A 13,431-nucleotide genomic window follows, 5' to 3' on the forward strand; every position below is an offset into this window, starting at 1 on the left:
GAGAAAACAGTCTTTCCGTATCCGTCGGCTCGCAATTTGGCGTGTCCGCCGGGATTCACATTTCAACAGCGACGTACTTTCTCTGTTGCGCTCGGCAGGGAACTACATTTCCCAGCAGGCACTGGCGCAGAGGTCGAGGGGAGAGGTCGCCATCTTTATCGTAGTCCTCTCCTTTATTTCCGCAGGGAAGAGGCTAGGCGCCTGGACTACACATCCCGTGTCACCGTCGCCCCAGCCCTGCAGCCGCCATCTTTGCCGGTGGCCCCGCCCCATCCCCTTCCATTGTCTCGACTGGAGATGATAGACGGGAGCCGGGAGACTGCAACTCCCGTCAGGCCGTGCGCCACTGGTTGGGGGGATTTCGAGACCACAGGCGGGCGAGGTGCCCAAGGTGGTGAAAAGCGGAGACCGGGAGAGACTAGGTGGCCTGCCATCTTTATGGTAGTCTCCTCGTCCTCCTGGTTCCACCATTCTGAAGGAACACTGGAAGGCTAGAAAACTACTAATCCCATCGCACCTCGTAAGATCGACTACTAGTCAGGTGTAGGTCCCTCTTCCGCCATCTTGCTTGTAGTCCTCGTTCCTTTTCACCTTTCCATTGTTCCTGACGAGTAGAAATGGCAGCGGGAAGGCAGCAGATGGACTGCGACTCCCGTCAGGTATCACACACGCGGAGGGTTGTGGACAGGAGGGCGTGTGAGTGCCTGGGAAGGAGGTCGGGTCGGGGGAGAAGGCCATCTTGTTTGTAGTCATCGTTCCCGCTCCTTCTCGATGTTCTGCAACTGGGAGCCTCGGGGCAACGGGACTCTAACTCCCGGCATCCTCGGCTCCCGGCTGGGCACGCCCTCCGCCATCCTGTTTGTAGTTCCCGCTGCCCCCAGCGTCCCATTGTTTCCCCGTAGTATCAGTGGCTGCAGGACTACAACTCCCGTCGAGCCCTGCGCGCGCTCGTCCTAGAAAGTGGAGGTGGTGGAGAAAGGAGGGGGAAGGGGGCGGGGTTCCTCTGGGAGAAGGAGGGAGTAAAGAGGAGGAGGAGGAGGAGGAGGGAAGGAGGAGGGAGGGGAGGGGGAAAGAGAGGAGGAAGGAGGAAGGAGCTGAGGAGGGATGAGAGAGGCGGCCAGGGCCCCGGGCCGTAGCAGCGCGGGGCTGGGGGACCAGGGGGGTTAAGACACCCCAACTACCCCCTTCCCCTTTCCCTCTCCCCCTCTATCCTTCCACCCTCCCGCTTGAGGAGGGGGATTTATTCAAATTTTATTTAAATCCCTATCTCCCGAGGGTCGCGCGCTGGGGGGAGGGGGAGAGGTCGGGGGTGCGCGCGGGCTGGGGGGGCGGGGCCGGAGCAGCTTCCTTCACCCCCCTCCGCTCGCCTCATAGCCGTAGGGCAGGGGGTCGCAGTCCAGGGGCGGGCCCAGGGGAGGGGGGCAGGTTACAGCGACCCCCCCCTCCCCGGGAACCGGCGGTGGGCGGGGTTTGAACCCCGGAAACGGTGGGGGGGCCCAGGCCTGGCCCTGGACCCCTGGGCAGTGGGGTCCGGGAAGGGGCCAGTTAAAGGGCCAGGGGCGCTGGGGAGAGGCGGGGTGGGGCGGGGGGAGGGGAGCTGGGACTCGGACCCGGGACTGAGTGGGCCCCGGGCAGAAGCTGAGCACCCTGCGCCCAAGGAGCCCCCGTTGGCCTGGGGGGGCTGAGGGACTGAGCCCCCCAGAGCAGGACCTCCCCCTGGAAGGGCCGCGCCGCAGCCCGTGGGAGGGCCTCGCCCCCGGCGCCCCCCATCTCCACTCGCCGCCGTCCCGGCCTCCGCCGGAGGGAGGGGCCGAGCGCCCTCGGGGGGCCGTGGACCCCGGCGTTCTGAGCGTTCCGCGCCCCGCGCCGCCCGGCCCCCCCGCCGCCGATGGCCGCCGACCCGCCGGGAGCTGCCGAGAAGGGAGAGATGGCTCCCGGGACACGTGTGAGGTGGGTTCATGCGGCTCCTCCTCACCCCCAGACCTGGGCAGCGCCCACTCCCATTCATCCTCAGCCCGGCCTCTCTCTACCTTCCCCGCCCCCAGCCTCACCCTCTCTCTGCTCCAAACTCATCTCCAGCCCTCCTTCCTATGACCTCTCCACCCTGGGGAACTGGCCCTCCTTCCTAGACCCTGCTTCTCCTTGAAAGCCCCCACCCCCGCCTGCAGTCGCCGCCCTCCAGGCCCCTCCCCTGGAGCGCTGGAGGGCCCCTTAGCCCCATGGATGGGTATGGAAGTCCCTGGAAAGGGGGAATCTGGGGTAAGACTCTGACTGGAAAGAGACCCTCCAGGCTTCTAATTCCACATGGGATCTTGGAGGATCTGGTTTCCATGGGAGGGGGAGCCCAAGGGATTCTAGATGATTAGGGATGAAAGCAGCCCGGGATGCTGGGGGGCCTAGGACTGAGCCCAGCCTGAGTTCTGGGGAGATGTCAGGCTGGATTCTAGAATCCCAAGGAATCTGGGAGATTGCCCAGGTGGACCTGAGGGATCCAAGAGGAGGATGTCCTAGAGGAGGGAGCCCTGTGGGGAACAAGAGGGGCTGAGATCTTGGGCTGAGAAGGGTCTCTGAAGAAGCATCTCCTGGGTTGTCAGAGCCCTGGGATGTTAGTGGGCAGAGGAGATCGTTAGAGGCTTGGGGGCAAGGATCTCGCTAGATCTGGGGAGGATAACTGGGTTGAGGGGAAGAGAGATTGGATGGCTGCTGTGGATGAAGGGCGGTGGCGGGGTAGGGGGAAGAAAAGTCCGGAGCTTCCGTCTAGGAATCTGTGGGTATCTGGGAGGTGAATCTGGGCAGTTTACCCCAGATTGAGGATGGGGAGAGCCTGGGGTATTCTACACTCTGATAACAGGGGAAGAGTTGGGACCTCTCCAAGCTAACACCACGGACAAGGAGTGCCTGACCTTTCCAAGGAGCTCTAGTGTGTGGGGATGGCAGAGGAGAGGGCTTGGGTATCCCCTCCTGCTCCCTGGGCTAGGGGTGGGACCCTGAGGAAGCGGTTCTTGGGCTCCTCTTGAGCTGCTGCAGGGAGACAGGCCATGAGTAGAGGATTGGCCCCCAGATACACAGGATGGGGTGACCTCCTTGTCCCCCTGGGGAAGAGGGCAGGCTCTAGCTGTCTATGGGTGGAGGGAGCTGCTGGGAGTCTCCCAGGCCAGGGCCCCAGTGGGCCCATCTTACCCTGCCACCATCCACCCACAGCCCTCGGCGTTGCTGACGCCCCCAATGTCGTCGAGCAGCCGGGGGCCGGGGGCCGGAGCGCGCCGACGCCGAACCCGCTGCCGCCGCTGCCGGGCCTGTGTGCGAACTGAGTGCGGGGATTGCCACTTCTGCCGAGACATGAAGAAGTTCGGGGGGCCCGGGCGCATGAAGCAGTCGTGCCTGCTCCGGCAGTGCACTGCCGTGAGTTCTGCCCCCACCTTTGAGCTCTGCCCACCCTTCCCAATACCTCCCTGGGATGGCTGGTGACTGCCTCCCAGCCTGTCCTGTAGAGTAGCTGTTTGTTCACTAGCTCATTTCCTCCCTTCATTCACTAGTTTGTGTCAACGTCCATTTATGTCCTCAGCTCCAAGCTAGGGGCAGCGTCCAGGTGCACAGAAGGATCTGACCTAGTCCCTACTTTGAGGCTCTTCCCAGCTCTCAGAGTCACACCCCCACAGAATGCCCAACCCCTGCTTTACCACCCCCCAAGAGGTCTCTGTGCAGGAGGGGCCCATCCCCAGAGATGGCGTCCTTCCAACAGGTCTTGCCCTTCTCTGGCCTATTCCTCACCAAGGGTGGTCTTGGATTTGAGGCCAAGCTCACCCTTTATGTGACCTTGAGCAAATAACGTTGAATGAACCTCAGGTTCCTTCTCTGTAAAATGTTTCCTTTGCTGAGTTGTAAAGATTAAACAATGGCATGGACGCGAATGTGTCTACCACAAGGCCCAGCACACAGTAGGGATTAGGGAAGCATGGGTTTCCGCCCTGCCTTCCTCATCCTTTGAGCGTCCCTGGGCTCCAGAGCACGGCCCTTCCCCAGCAGCCGCGAGGAGCCAGCTGCATCCTGCGTCCCCCTCCCCACTCTGCCACCTCCCTCTCTTCCTCCTGCTGCTCTTTCCTGGTTGGTCTCTTCACCCTTCAGCCCGTCACTTCTTTTCTTTTCTCCCCCAACCCCTTGCCTCACTCTTTCTTCTCCCACTACCTGCATCTTCCTTGATTCTGCCGCATCCTTGTTATGACTCAGTTCTACCACTGTCTTCCCCAAAGTCACACTGCCTGAGGCTGCCCCCACTTCCCCAGGACTAGTGACTTCGGTAGTGTTCCCAGGGGGTCTTGCCAAAACCGGGTTCATTGTGGGATTCAGAGCAACCCTTGGACTCTCATGGAGCGACCTCGGTATCACCCCAAGCTGTCTTCCCCACGCTCTGAGTGTTCCTGTCCTCTCCAAAGCCAGCTGTAATTTCAGGGTCACACTGGCCCTGGGTCCAGCTATAACAGTCACAGGTTATAACAGCTACATATCAGTGTCTCTCATGTATCATCTTGCTCTCCCAAGAGTCCTGCGAGGGAAAGATTCTTAGCCCCATTCTGCAGATGCAGAAATGGAGACTTAAGGAGGTTAAATTAGTTGCTTGAGGTCACACTCCCAAAAGGAGCAAACTCAGGATCAGACCCAGTTTGGCCCGTGGGTGCTGCACCTCATCCGGCAGCTGGCCAGGGTCCCTAGAAGGAAGGGTCTTTCCCCTGTTGTTAGCTTTCGGGGCCCCTGATGTCCCCTCTCCCCCAACAGCCGGTGCTCCCACACACAGCTGTGTGCCTCTTGTGTGGGGAGGCTGGGAAGGAGGACACGGTGGAGGGAGAGGAAGAGAAATTTGGTTTGAGCCTCATGGAGTGCACAATCTGCAACGAGATCGTCCACCCTGGCTGCCTGAAGGTGATGGCCCTGGAATCCTGGCAACTGGGGTGGGGCAGATTGGCAGGGAGCAGGGAGTGGGGGGGCACCCGGGCTCTGGGCTTCCTGGCCAACCCCCCACTCGCTGCCATCTTGCCTACAGATGGGGAAGGCTGAGGGTGTCATCAATGCAGAGATCCCCAACTGCTGGGAGTGCCCTCGCTGCACCCAGGAAGGCCGCACCAGCAAGGTAGGGGCTGGGCTGGGTTGAGCTATGGGTAGGTGGTGGGTCGGGGAGCTGTGCAGGCCCTCACCTCCAGCTTCCGTCCCACCTAGGATTCAGGTGAGGGGCCTGGCCGCCGTAGGGCCGACAACGGCGAGGAGGGCGCCAGCTTGGGGAGCGGATGGAAGCTGACAGAGGAGCCGCCGCTTCCACCACCCCCGCCTAGGCGCAAGGGCCCCCTGCCTGCCGGCCCCCCCCAAGAGGACGTGCCTGGGCCCCCCAAACGAAAGGAAAGGGAGGCAGGGAATGAGCCCCCCACCCCAAGGAAAAAGGTGAGCCACGGAGCATGCTCACTAGGCCTGGCCTTAGGAATTCTGGGAGCTGTAGTCCTGGCTGGTTCTGTGGGGGTGTGTGGGCCTGGGAGCGGTGCTCCGTGGGTTCCCCCAAGGGCTGTTGGGAGATGTAGTTCAGGAGTTGGGTGGTGGGGGAGGATAGAGCATGCTCAATGTGGAGGAGCGGGGGACAGGTGAGGTGAGCTGGCACTGCTGGAAGCTTTGGGAGCCCTGGGTGGGTTAGGGAGGCAGGAGAGAGCATGCTCAGATCATCCCTGCATGGGAGGAGGGAGGGGCTGGAGAGGGCCTGAGGGGAGGAAAGAGGAGATGGAGCATGCTCAGTGGGCTAGGACGCTGGGTGCAAGGTGAGCATGCTCAGAGTTATCCCTGGGACGGGGGCTTCTGGGACTTGTAGTCTAAGAGGAGGGCATGGACCTTAGATTTCTGACCCATGAGGGCCTAATGGGGTCTCTCCCTTCCCCCATATCTCCCTCTCACCCTGGTAGGTGAAAGGAGGCCGAGAGAGGCACCTGAAGAAGGTGGGTGGAGACGCCTGCCTCCTCCGAGGATCGGACCCAGGCGGCCCGGGCCTGCTGCCCCCCAGGGTTCTGAATCCGAGCCAGGCTTTCTCATCCTGCCACCCTGGGCTCCCTCCCGAGAACTGGGAGGTGTGCCGGGGACCTCCTCCCTCCCCTTCCCACCTTCCCTTGCCCCACCCTTCACCCTGGAGCCTGAGGACTGTCCCTTCCTGCTCACCTTGTTCTGCCCCAGCCCCACTTGGCTATGGTGGGCGTCTGGACTCCTGGGATGAGTTGGGTGGGAGGGTGGGTTGTGTCCAGGCCACAGGAGCCCCTGACTTCCCAAAAACCCTTAGGGCTATCTGACCTACTTGCCTCATCTTTCCAAGCCTTACAGGGGAGAGAACTGAGTTCAAATTTCTCTGTTTACTCTTTGTATGGTCCTAGAAGCTTGTCGGCCACCCTGAGCCTTATTTTTTTTGTTGTTGTTGTTTTTTTCTTTTGTTGAGATGGGGTCTTGCTCTGTCGCCCAGGCTGGAGTGCAGTGGCGCAATCTCAGCTTACTACAAGCTCCGCCTCCCAGGTTCACGCCATTCTCCTGCCTCAGCTTCCCAAGTAGCTGGGACTACAGGCGCCCACCACCACGCCCGGCTAATTTTTTTTGTATTTTTAGTAGAGACGGGGTTTCACCATGTTAGCCAGGATGGTCTCGATCTCCTGACCTCGTGATCCGCCTGCCTCGGCCTCCCAAAGTGCTGAGGCCTTAGTTTCTTTATCCATGAAGTGAAGATGCTGCTGTCTGCCTTGCCCCCTTATTCTGCAGAACTGTATATGTCTAACGAGGTTCTGAAAGGCAGTGAGCTTTGTAAGCTATAAAATTTACCTCGATTCAAGGGAAATAAGGCCCAGAGAAGTTTGAAGACTTGTCCAAGTCATACAGTAAAGCCAGAGTTGAGATATTACTTGGCGTGGACACTCAACACAGGAGTCCGCCTGATTGGGTCCAAATCCTGCCTTTGCTGTTTGTCAGTTTGTAACCTTGGACAAGTCACTTCGTGCCTTTAAGCCTCAGTTTCCTCATGTCTAAAAAGAGTGGCCCAGGTCAGCACTGTGTTAGGACTGTGAGGACGGAGTGAGTCAGCCGGTGTAGGGTGCTGCTCATGGGGCCAGTCACTGTTACCCTCAGTTGGTGGACAGACGCCTACTCCAGCTGGTCTGGGTAGTAGATGATGAAGCAGGGGCTTCCCACAGCCATCCAGAGGGGAGGGCAAGCCAGGACTCAAAGCGAGTCTCTCATTTCTCCATTCCCTATTGCTTTTGGAACTGCCTAAGCCATGCAAATCCATAAGGGCTGGAAATTTATTTTATTTTATTTTATTTTATTTTATTTTATTTTATTTTGAGACAGTCTCCCTCTGTCGCCCATACTGGAGTGCAGTAGTGCAATCTTGGCCCACTGCAGCCTCCACCTCCTGGGTTCAAGCAATTCTGCCTTAGCCTCCCGAGTAGCTGGGACTACAGACTCGTACCACCATGCCCAGTTAATTTTTGTATTTTTAGTAGAGAAGGGGTTTCACCATGTTGGCAGGATGGTCTTGATCTCTTGACCTCATGATCCTCCCGCCTCAGCATCCCAAAGTGCTAGGATTACAGGCATGAGCCACCATGCCCAGCTAGAAATTATTTTAATTAGCACCCTTCTGTTACCAATGAGGAAACTGAGGCCCAGGGCCTGGCAGTGGCTTTAGCAAGGTCTCCCACTGTCCTGAGCAGAGCCAGGGCTGGAACTCAGGACTCTCCCTTGGGCTGTTCATCCCCTGATGACTCCTTGGGGTAGGGGGGTGGGAAAATGTATCCCAGGCCCTAGAACAGCATCAACCCTGTCTCCCTGCAGAAACCAAAGCCGCCTTTGGCCTCTGCAGAGGGCCCAGCGGTGCCGTCCCCGTCCCCGCAGAGGGAGAAGTTAGAACGTTTCAAGCGGATGTGCCAGCTGCTGGAACGGGTGCCTGACACCTCCTCTTCCTCCTCGGACTCAGACTCCGACTCCGACTCTTCAGGCACATCGCTGAGTGAGGACGAAGCCCCTGGCGAGGCCCGGAATGGGCGACGGCCAGCCCGGGGAAGTTCTGGCGAGAAAGAGAACCGCGGGGGGCGGCGGGCTGTGCGCCCTGGCAGCGGGGGGCCCCTGCTCAGCTGGCCCCTGGGCCCCGCCCCACCACCCCGGCCTCCACAGCTGGAGCGGCACGTGGTGCGGCCCCCGCCTCGAAGCCCTGAGCCCGACACACTCCCCTTGGCTGCTGGATCCGACCACCCCCTGCCCCGGGCCGCCTGGCTTCGCGTCTTCCAGCACCTTGGGCCACGGGAGCTGTGTATCTGCATGCGAGTCTGCCGAACTTGGAGCCGCTGGTGAGTGGCCTGGACAGGCCTGCGTTCCGTGGCCAGCAGGCTTCCCGCTTGCTGGGTGACCTGCGGTAGGTCTCTGGCCCTCTCTGGGCCTTGCTTTTATATTGGGGATACTTCTCTAGCGTGTACAGATTACAGTGCATCCTTCTGTGTTTACCACATGCAAGTTACTTTGCACTTACGGGCTTATTTCCCCAGACAACTTTGAGGTAGAGGTTATTTTCCCCTTTTTCAGATGAAGCTGAGGCCCAAGGTCATGTGGAAGGGAAGTGGTGGTAGAACCAGGCATTGGAACTTAGGCCCTTTGGCTCCAGTGCCTTTCCTCCTAATAGTAGTGATTATATTGTGTCTGGTGTGTGTCAGCCATAGCACTGAGCGCTGTACCGCATTGTCACTTCTCATACTGCCACTTCCGAAAACAGTCTGATGGTTGGTTCCATTCACATAGGAGAACGCCATGTGCTGGGCTGCCCCTGCCCTCGAAAGACAGCCAGGCTTGAACCTCCTGACTCAGTTCCTGCTTTCCTTCTGCCCTGGAGCCACCACTAACACCCTCTGCCCATCCCCCATCCCCGCAGCCTCGATTAGAAATGTCGGTCATCCTCCGGAGCCTCTTGTCTTCTTCTCTGATCTCGCCCCCAACAAAATTCCTCTTTCTCTCCATCAAACTCCCACAGTGCACTGTTCCCCTTGTAGAGCACACAGAGGCCTTCGGCGTGTTGACAAGCCTTCATTCATTTACTCATTTCATGTTCCCGTCAGTTGCTGGGGTGGGAGCAGATAACTGTGTCTGTTTTATCTTCATGTCCCTAGCACGGGACAAAGGGCGGTGTGAGTGCCCAAGAAATGTTGCAGTAAACGAGGCTATCAGGCTCTTTCCCAGGGACTCGCTGTGGCTGGGACCAGGCTCCCTGTTGGGCGCTGCACCAGGGTTAGCTGATCTGACCTTCATAATGGCAGCCCTGTGAGGGAAAAGGGACACCTGAACTTATAGTACAAGTTCATGGCTGAACTCAAACTCTAGTCTTCTTTTGGGACCAGCTCTGGGCCACTGGTGCCTTCTGGTATCTGCAGAGATCGTGCAGCCAAAAGTACCAGAGTGTAAGCTCTGAAGGCAAATTGCCTGCGACAGAATCTGTTTTTTTTGTTTTTAAGTCGGAGCCCCACTCTGTGACCCAGGCTGGTGTGCAGTGGCACGATCTTGGTTCACTGCAACCTCTGTCTCCCAGATTCAAGCAATTCCCCTGCCTCGGCCTCCAGAATAACTGGGATTACAGGCACCCACTACCGCACCCGGCTAATTTTTTTTTTTTTTTGTATTTTTAGTAGAGATAGAGTATCACCATGTTGGCCAGGCTGGTCTCCCAACTCCTGATCTCAAGTAATGTGCCCGCCTCGGCCTCCCAAAGTGCTAGGATTACAGGAATGAGCTACCGGTTATGGTTACAGCTGATGAAGCTGTAAACCATTAGGCCAGTCACTTAACTTCCTGTGCCTTGGTTTCTTCATCTGAAAAACCAGACAATCAGCACTCTTGCATAGTGTTTTCTTGAGCTAATACACAGGAAGAACTGAGCACAGTACCTGGGAAATAGGAATTACTGAGAAAGAGCCCTCATTGTAGCCAGTATTTACTTAGTTGCAAATAGTTGCTGAAAGCACAGCCTGTTAGGCCTCAGAATGTAGATCTGTGCCCTTGAAAAGCATATAGTTAAGCTGCAACATAGAAGCAGATAGTTACAGAAGTTGCAGGGGATGACACCCGCCTCATGTACTAATCAGGTAAATGTTTGCTGAGGCCCCTTCAAGGCCAACTCTGTGCCTGGCATGTGGGAGCCAGACTGAAAGGGACCTAATTTCTGCTTCAACGGGAGACGTGTGGCCTGAAGCAGACAAAGGGAGAGGCAGTGGCTCCCAGTGTAGGCCCTGGAGTCTGCGTCCTTGGGTTTCACTGGCTGTGTGGCCATGTGTGGAGAGCGATACCTCTCCAGGCCTTGGTTTTCTCATCTGCGGTCTGGGTTTGTATGAATACTCACCTTGTGGGGTTAAGTGAAGTGATTCCTGCAAAGCCCTCAGCACAGTGCCTAGAGGGTACTAAATAATCAGATGGCACCTCTCAATGAAAAGCACAAGAGCTGGGGAGAGCAGGGGCCTGTGGGGGCACAGCAGAACCACTCAGGAGGCTCTGCCAGGTCTGGGCACAGAAGCAGCAGCAGTGGGGAAAGATTTGCAATGATAACTTTTTTTTTTTTTTTTTTTGACAGAGGCTTACTCTATTGCCCAGGCTGGAGTGCAGTGGTGTGATCTCGGCTCACTGCAGCCCCCGCCTCCCAGGTTCAAGTGATTCTCCTGTCTCAGCCTCCCAGGTAGCTGGGACTACAAGTGCCCGCCACCATGCCTGAATAATTTTTTTTTTTGAAATGGAGTCTTGCTCTATCACCCAGGCTGGAGTGCCTGGGCGCAATCTCCGCTCACTGCAACCTCTGCCTCCCAGGTTCAAGTAATTCTCCTGTCTCAGCCTCCTGAGTAGCTGGGACTACAGGCATACAGCACTATGCGCGGCTAATTTTTGTACTTTTTTAGGAGAGACAAGGTTGACCTCAGGTGATTCGCCTGCCTCAGCCTCCCAAAGTGCTGAGATTACAGGCATGAGCCACCATGCCCAGCCTAGTTTTTGTATTTTTAGTAGAGCTGGGGTTTTGCCATATTGGTCAGGCTGGTCTCGAACTCCTGACCTCAGGTGATTCACCTGCCTTGGCCTCCCAAAGTGCTTGGATTACAGGTGTGAGCCACCTTGCCAGGCCTTTTGTTTTGTTTTGTTTTTCTTTTTTAGAGAGAGGTCTGTCTCTGTTACCCAGTCTGGAGTGTAGTGGTGCGGTCATAGCTCATTGCAGCTTCAACCTCCTGGGCTCAAGCAATCTTCCTGCCTCAGCCTCCTGAGTAGCTGGGATTGCAGGCACATGCCACTGTGCCTGGCCAATTTTTAAAACTTTTTGCAGGAACCGGGGACTTGCTATTACCTAGGCTGGTCTTGAACTTCTGGCCTCAAGTGATCCTTCCACCTTGGCCTCCTAAAGTGTTGGGATTACAGGCATGTGCCACTATGCCTGGCTAATTTTGTATTTTTAGTAGAGATGGAGGTTTCTCCATGTTGGTCAGGCTGGTCTTGAACTCTTGACCTCAGGTGATCCACCCACCTCCGCCTCCCAAGTGCTGGGATTATAAGCATGAGCCACCACGCTCGGTGTAAGAACTTTTTAAGAAGTGGAATGGCTTGGGCCGGGCATGATGGCTCATGCTTGTAATCGCAGCACTTCAGGAGGCCGAGACAGGTGGATCACTTGAGGTCAGGAGTTCAACACCAGCCTGGCCAACATGGTGAGACCCCGTCTCTACTAGAAATACAAAAAATTTAGCCAGGCATGGTGGCACACAGCTGTAGTTCAGCTACTCAGGAGACTGGGACAGGAGAATCACTTGAACTTGGGCAGCAGAGGTTACAGTGAGTCGAGATCATGCCACTGCACTCCATCCAGCCTGGTCAGAGAGAGAGAAACTCTGTCTCAAAAAAAAAAAAAAAAGCCGGGCATGGTGGCTCATGACTGTAATTCCTAGCACTTTCGGAGGCCGAGGCAGGCAAATCACCTGAGGTCAGGAGTTCGAGACCAGCCTGGCCAACATGGTGAAGCCCTCTCTCTACTAAAAATACAAAAATTAGCTGGGCATGGTGGTGGGTGCCTGTAATCCCAGCTACTTGGGAGGCTGAGACAGGAGAATCGCTTGAACTCGGGAGGCGGAGGTTGCAGTGAGCCGAGATCGAGCCACTGCACTCCAGCCTGGCCAACAGAGCAAGATTCCATCTCAAAAAAAAAAAAAAAAAAGGTGGAATGGCTTGGACTTGGTGACTAACTGGCAGTGGGGACAGCAGGGTAACCCTCAGGTGAGTTTCTGACCCAGGAGCCTGTATGGGCAACAGCATCATTCCCCAGGCTCAGAAGGAGCATGTTCGGGGAAGGTAAAGAGCTCAGATGACTGACGTGTGTGGTGTGCTCAGGAAGTGTGGGTCTGATGCTCAAGAGAAAGATACAAGTTTGGGAGTTCTCAGCCTGTAGGTAGCAAGCCAAGCAGCTTTGATGAAGAGGGCAAAAGATCATACATCAGTACTTGTGAGTTAGAGTAAGAGCCTAGCCAGAGAATTGGAGGAGCCCACGGCCAGAGGTATGCCCCTGAGTAGAGAGTGAGGCAGGAGGGAATGTGGTGAGCAGAGGTGGATGCTGACGACAGGCCGTGGGAGATCAAGGACCAGGAAGTGGTGGTTGTTGCTACCAGGAGACCTTGGGTCCTTAGCTGTGCTCTGGGGGCTGAGGGGGGTCCAAAGCCAGAATGAATGGAGTCGAGGGCATCAGCTCCCAGGCAGGGACTTGATTTGTTTGTTCCTGCTGTGTCCCTGGTGTCTAACGGCACCTGGCGGACAGTGGGCAGTGAGATCATCTTCGCTGAATGAGTGGAGGAGAGGAAACCAGGATGCAGGGTGGAAAGATGTACAGAGGGTGGCGCTGGAGGGGCATGTGTAGGGGAGAGCAGGAGGCTGAGGCTTTCCTGTCTGGTGGCTTCCATCTTCTCTTGGAACTGGAAAGTGAAGTGATCCCTTAAGAGTGAAGAGTGGAGAGAGGGTGGCAGGGGAGGCATGCAGGGTTTGTTGAGTTGCAAGGAAGAGGGTTGGGGCTTTTGAGGACATGGATAGAGAGAGGGCAGCGAGGAAGGGACTGGAACCCAAGGTGATCATGGTCGGGTAGGGCCTGGAGGTGGACAGATTGGAGAACAGTGGTGGCATTGGGGCTCAGTGACCTCCAAGAGGGCGGAACTGGCAGTGCTTGGAGCCCTAGGGGCTGTGAGCCCTCAGGGGGCAGTAAGGGCTGGTCCAACTCTTTGTTCCCCAGGGCTTCTGCAAGAGGGAGGGTTAGGATTGGAATTGAGGGTTTGCAGGTCAGCCTAGTAGGAAAGGACTCATTGCGGGGTGGCTGGAGTCCAGGAGGAAGTGAATGGGTTAGGGGACTTTGGCGTCAAGCCACATGTTTCT

General features: G+C 57.0%; 1 protein-coding gene across 2 annotated transcripts in view; it reads left to right on the forward strand.

The window, feature by feature from the left end:
- Nucleotides 1-1,070: 1,070 nt before the first annotated feature.
- Nucleotides 1,071-13,431, forward strand: part of FBXL19 (F-box and leucine rich repeat protein 19) — a 30,595-nt gene continuing 18,234 nt past the window's right edge. Inside the window, exons 1-7 of one of the 2 annotated variants that reach the window (XM_007990359.3) lie at nt 1,071-1,950; nt 3,202-3,402; nt 4,774-4,917; nt 5,039-5,125; nt 5,212-5,430; nt 5,937-6,098; nt 7,843-8,354. In XM_007990359.3, the coding sequence (XP_007988550.1) occupies nt 3,226-3,402; nt 4,774-4,917; nt 5,039-5,125; nt 5,212-5,430; nt 5,937-6,098; nt 7,843-8,354 (1,301 nt within the window). In that variant the 5' untranslated portion in view covers nt 1,071-1,950; nt 3,202-3,225. The remainder of the gene's footprint in view (nt 1,951-3,201; nt 3,403-4,773; nt 4,918-5,038; nt 5,126-5,211; nt 5,431-5,936; nt 6,099-7,842; nt 8,355-13,431) is intronic. The other variant, XM_007990369.3, reaches the window with a different exon arrangement.

This window comes from Chlorocebus sabaeus, chromosome 5 (genome assembly GCF_047675955.1).
Source record: "Chlorocebus sabaeus isolate Y175 chromosome 5, mChlSab1.0.hap1, whole genome shotgun sequence".
Taxonomy (NCBI): Eukaryota; Metazoa; Chordata; class Mammalia; order Primates; family Cercopithecidae; genus Chlorocebus; species Chlorocebus sabaeus.